At 35.4% G+C, this 10,793-nt stretch overlaps 1 protein-coding gene across 1 annotated transcript in view; it reads right to left on the reverse strand.

The window, feature by feature from the left end:
- LOC103606406 (multidrug resistance protein 1B-like) overlaps positions 1–10,793 on the reverse strand; it is a gene marked incomplete at its 3' end in the record, with an annotated part of 72,339 nt that overhangs the window by 50,668 nt on the left and 10,878 nt on the right. Inside the window, 3 exon segments of the mRNA XM_008591006.1 lie at positions 390–561; positions 647–837; positions 10,257–10,315. Of these exon segments, the coding sequence (XP_008589228.1) occupies positions 390–561; positions 647–837; positions 10,257–10,315 (422 nt within the window).

Here is a 10,793-nt window from a genome sequence, read left to right on the forward strand (position 1 = left end):
ATTGTTATAGGATTTTCCCATTCTGTTCTATCCAGGGAAACAAATTTTAACATATTTATCTAGGAATTTAGAATACACAAGGCTCTCCCAGCTGCAACACTAAACATCCCAAGTATAATGGCATTATACTTTATCCACGCTATCATTTGAAGCTACATTAAGCTACTAATTGAAATGTTTTGTAATGTTAATAAGATACTAAAAACAAATCTCATTTTAGCCAAATAATTAGAAGACGGAAAGGTGATTAAAGGTGGACAACATCACAAGTCTTTGTGGTGTATAATATCCCTTTGTATTTTGGGACATGGAAAATGAATGGAAATACTTCTCTGGTATCTAGTTCACACTCTGTCTCCAGTCAACACTGTGTTGGCCATCTGGCCTACCCTAGAACACCCTGCCACTGAAGCCATTATAAGAGGAGATGTGGACAAAGTCACTAGGGTGAGTTTCCAGCCCTTCACCAAACCAATCACCAGTCCAATAGAAAAAGTAGGCATGTTTTGAAATAACAGAGCAATCTTGTTTCCAATACCATCGCTGATTTTGTTGATGTCACTGAAACAAGTAAATAAATGTAGTTAAGTCATCTATATGTAATATATGGAAACAGAGTGGATGTACTACAAGTTCATCCTCTTACTCAGTTATGCGAGTGTTAAATTCACTGATGTCACAGCCATTAAACCAGCTGATGTCCTGCACCAAAACTGAATGAAAAACCTGCTTTCGAATTCTCTTGGTCTGTCCTGCTGCAGTCATGACCCAAAAGGAAATCTGTATGTAGCCAAAAATCAAGGCAGTAACTCCTATTCCAACATAATACCAGTCAACCTGAAGAAAGATTATTGGAATGTTAGACAGAAGCATGAATTTTCCCCCTTTTTACCTAAAAATAACAAACAATAACCCACCATGAGAAAGAGTGAAGTACATTGAATGTAATACTCTACGTTTCCCTAGTAAAACATCTAGAGCATGTATTTCTTATTTTATTAACAGAAATTAATACCTTAATTTCTGCTATTTATATCTTTTTTCAGTATCTTTGCTACTTTCATATGAAAAAGTTACATTGAGGTAAATAAGATAGCAGTAGATGGAACAGGAGGGTAAAGAAAATGGTAGTAGTCAAAAGCATTTGATAAAAAGTTCTAAAAATATGCTTACCATTAAATATAAAATTCAACTTAAGGAATTTACTCAAAGGTATTATGTACAAATAGTCATCTATATGGATGATCATTGCAGCATTTGTAACAATACAGAAAAGCTGAAAACAATCTAAATATCTGACAGTAGGAGACCAGGTAAGAAATGTAGTCATTTAATAAATGTATACTGGGTGTCCTCTCTGTGTGGGGTTCCAGAGATACAGCCATGAACAAGATAATAAGTCCTCCCATTCTGGTGGGAGGGGACAGATAATCCACAAAGAGAAGGAATTTCAGGTTGGTATATGAAGGTAGTAAAATGGGTGATAGGTCACGGAATAATTGGTGGGTAAATGTGGGTTGGGAGAGCCAGTGCAGATAAATAGAGTGGTTAAGAAGTTTCTTTGAAAAAGTTATATTATAGCTGGGATCCAAAAGGTGAAATGGAGCCAGCCATAAGAAGAGCAGAAAAAACACTTCAGGGAGAGAGAAGAGGTCCCTCCCAGACCAAACTGAGGCAGAAAAAAAAGCTTAGCATGTTCCAGAAACAAAATAAATCCAAAGTGGTACGAAATGACGATGCTGAAGAATTTGGCGTATCATGCCACTTTTAGCTACAGTTCATTGTTCAGATCTTATTCCAAGAGAAACAGAAAACCACTGGAAGATTTAAGCATGGGATGGTGACCTTATCTGTCCAACTCTTTAAATGATCACTCCAGCTCCTCTTTGGAAAACGGATGGAAGTGACAGCGATGGAAGCAGCAAGACCAGTTAGGAAGCTATTGCAATGGCCAAGATGAGAAGGATGGGGCTTGGATAACATTGGTGGCAGCCAATGGGCAAAGAAACTGCCAGACTGATGAACCCCTCCGACAGAAACAGCCAAGCTTCTCTGCCAAAAAGATGACTGAGAATACTATTAAAGCAAAAAGCTCTGTCCCTGCCTCTGATGACACCTATACAGAAATTTAAAAAAATTCTTTTCATTCGATTCTTTAGATTTTGAGAGTTTCGACCTGCCTGAAGCCCACCACAGTGCGTACCTCTCCTTGAATGGAGTTCCTCTCAAGATCTTCCATGAGGACAGAGAACTTGGTACAGCTGCTCCCTTCCCCTTTGCCTGTGAACATGCACCCTCCTCCAAGAGAGTCTAATCTGTTCCAGTCTCTTCCAACCATTCTGTTGACCCTGAATGTTAACTTGCCACCAGTTACTTGATATGAAATAGATAATAAGATTTTTTATGCTTTATAGTTTGTGTGTTTTTTTATTAATAAAACAAACCTTGGGCCGGCCTGGTGGTCTGTTGACCCTGAATGTTAACTTGCCACCAGTTACTTGATATGAAATAGATAATAAGATTTCTTATGCTTTATAGTTTGTGTGTTTTTTTATTAATAAAACAAACCTTGGGCCGGCCTGGTGACGCACTGGAGAGTGTGCCACTTGGGAGCGCGGTGGCGCTCCCACCGAGGGTTCAGATCCCATGTGGAGACCGGTTCCCACTCACTGGCTGAGCGCGGTGCAGGCGCAACACCGAAGGTTGCGATCCCGTTGCCAGTCCCCAGTACGGGCACGACACTGAGGGTTGCGATCCCATTACCGGTCAGTAAAAAAAAAAAAAGACAAAAAGGAAAAAAAAACAAACAAAAAAACCTTTGTTTAACACTCTTCCTAAAAAAATTGCTAGTGTACTGGATATGAAGAATGAAGGAAGGGGAGAAATCAAGGATAACTCCTTGGGTGTTGAGTTCAGCTACTGGGTGACTAGGGTGCCATTTACAGATGTGGGAGACTGGGAGAAGAACAGATTTGCAGGAGACAGCACGAGCTCTGATTTAGACATGCTAAGTGTGAGATGCCCATTAAAACTCAAAGTAAAGATCAAGTAAGAAGTTGAAAATGAAAGTCTGAATCACTGGAAAAAGGTCTACCCTGGAGACATAGATTTCAAAGCAATAGCTTATGGGTGGTAATTAAAACAAAGGGACTGGCTGAGCCCACCCAGGGAGAGGGAGAATGAAGTATAGGTAAAGAAAAGAAGAGGGCCAGGGGCTGAGCTCAGGGACTCTGCAAACATGCAGAGTTCAGGATGAAGAGTAAGAGCCTGCAAAGAAAGCTGAGGAGCGGCCAGTGAGGTAGTTGGAAAGCCAGGAGAGTGAAGTACCAAGCAAAACATGAGAAGAAAACATAACTTGTACTTATTTTAGGATTCTGTATTTGCAAATTCACCTACTTGCTAAAATTTATTTCTAAGTCCAAAATCAATATTCATGAAACTTTTATGGTTATTCATGGACATGTGCAGAGTGGCAAAAAAATTGATTTGCCTGATGCACATGTTCCCAGCTGAGGTCCAACAAGGCAATACTCTGCTTTCTTGTTTCAGCTCTTATACAGTATGTTAAACAAGTGTCATTTTCATGATCTATTTAGTGCCAAGTTTTTCTAATTTTTGTGTTTTATGTTTATGATTTTCCTGTTTATAACCACTACCATGCATCATGCTGAAGAGCTGGCTAGTGTTCTTAAATGCAAGAAGGGAATGATGTGCCCTATGGAGGAAATACGTGTATTAGATAAACTTCATTAATGCATGAATTATAGTGTTGCTGACCGTAAGTTCAATGTTAGTGTATCAACAATATATATTAAATGAAGTGTCTTTAAATAGAAGCACACATAAATTGAGGTTATATATTGATTGGATGATGAAGTTTGTGACCAGAGGCTCACAGAAACCTAACCCTGTATTTCTCCTAAGAGCAATGGTTCAGTATTGCTAATTCAGCATTCACGGTGACTTTAACACAACGTAACTATCACAAGTAACAAGAATTGTAACAAGAAGGACTGTTTAAGGACACGTTAAAACATTACAGGTTTAATAAACATCATCCTGCTAAGGTTTTTTAATGTTGTGGGAAAAATTTTGCAATATTGTAAGGGGGAAATGGATTATAAAATCAGATGAAAAAAAGGAATGCAAAACTTGTACAATGAAAACTACAAACCTTAGTGGGTAGAAATTAAAGATCTAATTAAGTGGAGAGACAATCCATGTTCATGGATTGGGAGGCTCATTGTTGTTAAGATGACAATTCTCCCCAAATTGATCTATAGGTTCAATGCAATCCCCCTCAAAAGTCCCAGCAGGCTCTTTTTGCAGAAATCAGCAAAGTGATCCTAATATTTATATCAAAATGCAAAGAACTCAGAGTAGCCAAATAATTTTTAAAAAGTAAAAGTTGGAAAAAGAAGTACAAAGTGTAAAAGAACTTACATTTAATCATTTAATTAATTTATTTAAACTATGAAACTACAGTAGTCAAGACTGAGGTACTGGCTGACATATGGGCAGACATATCAATAAATGCAATAGAATTGAAAAACAGAAACTAACCTTTCCATTTATGAACAGCTGATTTTTAGCAAAGGTCCCAAGGCAATTCAGTGGAGAAAAAATAGTTTTTTCAGAAAATGGTGCTGAGAAAACTGGATAGCCACATGCAAAAAAGATGAAGTTAGATCCTTACCTCACACCATTACAAAAATTAACTCAAAATGGAACATGGACCAAAGTGTAAGAGATAAAATATTGAAACTTCAAGAAGAAAATGTAGGAGAAAATTTTCATGACCCTCGGTTAGACAAAGAATTCTTAAATCCAAAAGCACAATCCATAAAAGAAAAACTTTATAGATTAGACTTCATCAAAATTTAAAACTTTTCTGCTTCAAAAGAAACCTTTAAGAAAATGAAGACTAGCTAGATACTGGGAGAAAATATTTGCCAATCATGTGTCTGACAAAGAACTAGTATCCACAATCTATAAAGAACTCTTACAACTCGATAATAAGAAAACAAATGGCATAATTTAAAAAATAAGGAAAATATGTGATCAGACATTTTGCCAAAGAAAATATATAAATGACTAAAAGACACATGCAAAACTGTTCATTATTAGTCACCAGAGAAATGCAAATTAAAATCACAATATGATACTACTTCACACCTACTACAATGGCTGTAATCAAAAAGCAGACAATGACATGTGTTGTTGAGGATGTGGAAAAACTGAAACCCTCATACATTGCAACATGCAAAACTGTTCATTATTAGTCACCAGAGAAATGCAAATTAAAATCACAATATGATACTACTTCACTCCTACTACAATGGCTGTAATCAAAAAAGCAGACAATGACATGTGTTGTTGAGGATGTGGAAAAACTGAAACCCTCATACATTGCTGGTGGGAAAGTAATATGGTGTTACCACTGTGGAAAAACACTTTTGGAGTTTCTTAAAGAGATACACATAAACTTACCATATTATGCAACAATTCTACACCTAGGTATCTACCTATGAAAAACAAAAACATACATCCACACAAAGACTTGTACATCAATGCTCATAAAAGCATTATTTTAATAGATAAAAAAGAGAAACAATCCCAATATCCATCAGCTGGTGAACAGATAAAAAAATGTGATATATCCTTGCAATAAATTACTATTAAGCAATAAAAGGAATAAACTACTGATATATGTTACAGCATGGATGAATCTCAAAACCATTCTACTAAATAAAAGAAGCCAGGTGCAAAAATTCTACATATGTTTCCATGCGTATGCAATGTCCATAAAATGCAAATCTTCACAGATAGAAAGCAGATAAGTAGTTGACTAGGACTGGGGGTGAAAATGGGGATTGACAACAAAAGAGAGATAATTGTAGAGTGATGGAAGTCTTCTAAAAATGGATTGTGGTGATGACTGCACAACTCTGCAGATTTATTAAAAATCATAAGTTGTACACTTAAAGTTGGTGAGTTTTATGATAAGGAAATGATGCCTCAATAAGATTATTCAAAATCATATGAACAGCATAATCCCAATCACATGAAAACTATGTATGTTACAAACTATACATGTAAAAAAACCAACAATAATATAAATTAAAATTAACATTTATTTTCCATTAGTGGTGTGATTATAAGTAACTTAATTTTTTCTTTGTGCATTTTTATCTTTTCACATTTCCAATAATGAAAAAATTATTAATCAGAGAAAGTTATTTAAGATCATTTTTATAAAGCACTTACTCATTTTAGAAAAGACTTTTCCTTAAAAACAAACAAACAAACAAACAAACAAACAACAAAACTAACTTTTCCAGATGGAAACTCCTCACTTATCCAGTAATTGGACTTGCACATTACCTGGGACCCAGAAAAAGAGATAATAGTAGTTAGTCCCAGAGTCCAAGCAATTTTTTTATACCAGGAAACAAAGCCTTCTGATTCAAACGTTCGTGTAAATTAAGATTGATTTAACGATTTCATTTATTAAGTACTTATTGTATGTTACAGATTATAGCAGGCCCTTTACTTATCTGAGTATCACTGAATCTCTAGAAAGTATTAAGATCACATTTTCACCCCCTATGTTTATTGCAGCACTATTTACAATAGTCAAGATATGGAATCAACCTAACTTTCCATCAACAGATGAACAGATAAAAGAAAATGTGGTATATATACATAATTGAATACTACTCAGCCATAAAATGAATGAAATCATGTCATTTGCAGCAACAAGGATAAGCCTGGAAGACACTACGTTAAGTGAAATAAGTCAGGCACAGAAAGATAAATACCTCATGTTCTCACTTGTATGTGGGAGCTCAAAAAAGTGAGCTCATAGAAGTAGAGTGTAGAGTTGAGGTTACTAGAGAATGGGAAGGGTAGCAGGGAGGGGGGATAAGGAGAGGTTGGTTAACAGATACAGAATTATAGCTAGATAGGAAGAATAAGTTCTAGTATTCTATTGCGGTGCTAGGTGTCTACAATTAATAATTCATTGTATATTTTCAAATGGCTAGAAGAAAGGAGCTCAAATGTTCTCACTGCAAAAAATGATAAATGTTTACAGTGTTAGATATGCCAATTAGCCTGATTTGATCTTTACACAGTGCATTACTCTGTGCCCCATAAATATATACAATTATGGGTCAATTAAAAGATAAGATAAAGTAGATCACATTTCACAAATGAGGAAACTGAAGCTTACAGAAGTTAGTCAACAGCCTCTATAGCTAGAAAGTGGCAGAGCCCACGATTAAATCCTGAACCTATGATCTGATTCCTAAGCCAATGATTTGAATCACTCTGGCAGTACTTCTGAGGAAAAAGGGTACTCTGACAGCTTTGGGAAACACTGCCTTTCTACTCACCCCCAGAGATTGACAATACACATGAACATATTAAAAAATCCAAAAGCACAGAAATAATTTAATGTTGTTTAACCAGGATGTCTCTAACCAATTGACCATGAGAATCTCCACCAGCTTTTTAAATGCTATCTATCTAATCTATCACTCAATATCTGATCGTATCTTCTTTAATAACAGAACCCTCATTTTATTTGGAACAGCCAAATGCCTAATATAAGGCCATTTTTAAAAGTGGAATTGTGCAGAATTTCTGCCAGGCTGATTAAGAAAGCTGACTCGGCTAGAAATGCACCTTTTTTTTTTTTACATTGCTTTTCTTTCTCTTTGCACCTAATGACTGAAGCTCTGGCAGTCAGTTTGGACCAGGAAGTGATAATGATGATAGAAGCCAGTATAAGGATGGTGGAGTGGAAAGACAGAAGGATCCCAAGTCCCTGATGACTGTCGAGCCGTATTCTATCCTCAGACTGCCTACTTTCAGATTTTTATGTGTGAGAGAAATAAAATTTTATCATTGGGCTGTGCTGGTTTGCTCACCAAAGTCAAGGGTTCGATCCCTGTACCAACCAGCTGCCAAAAAAAATTATGACACTTATCACAATTGTCTTACATTAAATGCAGTTGAACTTAACCTACCAGACTTGACCATCTAGTTTGCCCCTTCATTTTCAAGTACGTGATAGTAGATACATCAGAAATAGCAAAAGGGAGAAAACAAGATGCTTAAAGTTCATATAGAATTAATGAACTCTCGACAGCAATAAAAGGAGGCATCATATTGGCTAGAAGTGATTTTAGGACTACTTAGTCATTCTGATCCGGAGTTAACAAGAAAAAATTCAATTATTTTCAAAACAATTTTCTGATAAGATAAATGCATGGACTTAACATTCAAACATTAAGATTATCTAAAGCTATGGGTCATTTTCTTTGGAAAATAATTTAGGTAGAATAAAATTCTTCAGTTCCTGATGATTATAGACGAAGGTATTACCTTATACTCAACGAAAAAGTTACATAAAGCAACGCCTCACAATAATGTGTTCATCAAAATATTAGCACCACAGGATGCTAGTAGGTGTTAGGGGAAAAAAATAGGTTCCAAAGTCAAATAGGTTTGGAAAACTGGGATAAAACAAAGTTAACTATGTTTATCTGTCCAGTGTGTATCTGATAGGAGGTTGTCATTTGTAGTGTTTTCCAAACCAATTTGACTATGGAACATTTTTCATCACGTATTTCAAATATTTCCAAAACAGAACACCATTTTAAAAATAATAGCACAACAATTACTACATTATAAATGTGAGAATGCTTCTTTTTAAATTCAGTAGCCTTTTAATAACTGTACATAGGCATATTTTCATCTTATTTTGCCTTTTATTGTCTATTTTCAAAATGGATACCCCTGTTTAAAAAATTTCTAAACTTTTTTTGTAAGAAATTTGTTCTTCATGATTGTACATCAGAGCCTTCCTTTAATACTGTAAGACTAAAATTCAGTACAAGACACTACCCTGGGTCTTAATCATGAATTTTCAAAGGATCCAATATAAAGGGCTGGCCCCGTGGCTCACTCAGGAGAGTGCAGCGCTGGTAGCACCCAGGCTGCAGGTTCGGATCCTATATAGGGATGGCCGGTGCACTCACTGGCTGAATGTGGTGCAGACCACACTGTGCCGAGGGTTGTGATCCCCTTACCAGTCAAAAAAAAAGAGAAAGATCCAATATAAAGAAAATTTATGTAAAAGTCGTTAAAAAAAAAAGAACTTCCCCTCAGTGAAAGTTGAGGCTGCAGCAAAACACAATTCAAAGGGGCACCATTCACACCATATTCCAGAACAGCACCATCCAATAGGACTTTCCATAATGAAGAGAATGTTCTATATCTGTGTTATACACTATGGCAGTCAGCCAGGTGTGGCTACTGAGCACTTGACATTTCACTGAGAATGAGGAACTGAATTTTTAATTTTATTTAACTTTAATTATTCCAAATTTATGTACCCACATGTGGCTGTCGCTTACATATTTGATATGCAGGCTAAGAATTAAGGCCCAGACGATGTCGCTGCAATGTAATGTATGTCTCTTGGGGTTGTATAACATGGATGCTTCACTTTTGGGGGGAAAGAATAGGAATCACTTAGGTTCATAGTAAAGACTCTGATAGTTTTAGTGAGACATTATGGAAATTCAGTGAATATACTCAGTGAAGTAGCATTTTTCTAACAAACTCAGAATGTGACAGTAAATGAAGCACACAGTTTAATACACAAAATTACAAAAAGGGAATGTCCTTATAAGTTACTTATTATTCGTACTTTACAATTTTTAGTCTGGATACGACTTTACCATAATAGTCTGAAGAATTAGTCCCCAATATTAGTCTGATTAAAATCTTACTATTTTTATTTTAAAATATTTTATTATTTTTACTATTTATTTTGTGGCACACATCTTTTTGATTTTTAACACTTATAGAAATAGTATTTTTATAGGGCTTGAAAGGCATACAATTTTTTTAAAAAAGAAAAAACAATTTTTCTCTATCCTGTAGGATATGTACCTTCAGTTCTACGAGGCAAAATTAATACAAAAATGCAAATCCTCACACTTTTCTGTTGATGACGACTTTGCCAAATACATCTCAAAGCAAATGACCTATATACAACCTTCAAACAGAAGAAAAACTTACGAACTAATTATATTTTACATACCTAATGAAAGAAGAGGATGTTTGCTTTAATCACTTATATGTAATATTAATGATCAGACAAACTTCTCAGTTGTTTTCTTTCTTATAAGTATGGAATAAAGCAGCATGCAGTAAATGTGATATTATCACTTCATTTGGACTTACACAGTCATGTCTTCTTTCAGCTTTTCTTGAGACTGATTACAGTTCCGATAATTTGCTGTAAAAAATTTATTTAAATTATAAAAGAAATTAATTTATAATTGGCCATAGTGTTTCAAAGATAGTCCTCCAACAAAATATAGTGCATTCCTAGGAAAATGGATTTAATGCTCACTCAGGGGTTTATGATCATCTTATTTTCTATTCTTTAACCTAGAACTTGAAATAATTATCTGGGCTTTCAAGAAGTACTCACACACTGTAAAAAAATACAAGGAAACATTAATCATGTAACTCAAACCTAAAAAGAATTCCTTAGGATATCTTTGATCAGGCAACAGTTGAGTAAGTAACGGTAATAGAATTCCCTTTTCCTGCCCAAGATCATGCATTTAGAATTAAGTTTGAGACACCCCAGGGAATGATTTAGAAAGTCTAAGAAAATCAAGAACACATGTGAATGTTCTAGAAAAAATAGTCATGGGAAAAACTGAAATGAAGCTCATTGAAATATGCTGGGCATAACCAGGACACAA

The sequence above is a fragment of the Galeopterus variegatus genome, unplaced genomic scaffold (assembly GCF_000696425.1).
Source record: "Galeopterus variegatus unplaced genomic scaffold, G_variegatus-3.0.2 Scaffold6557, whole genome shotgun sequence".
Classification (NCBI taxonomy): domain Eukaryota; kingdom Metazoa; phylum Chordata; class Mammalia; order Dermoptera; family Cynocephalidae; genus Galeopterus; species Galeopterus variegatus.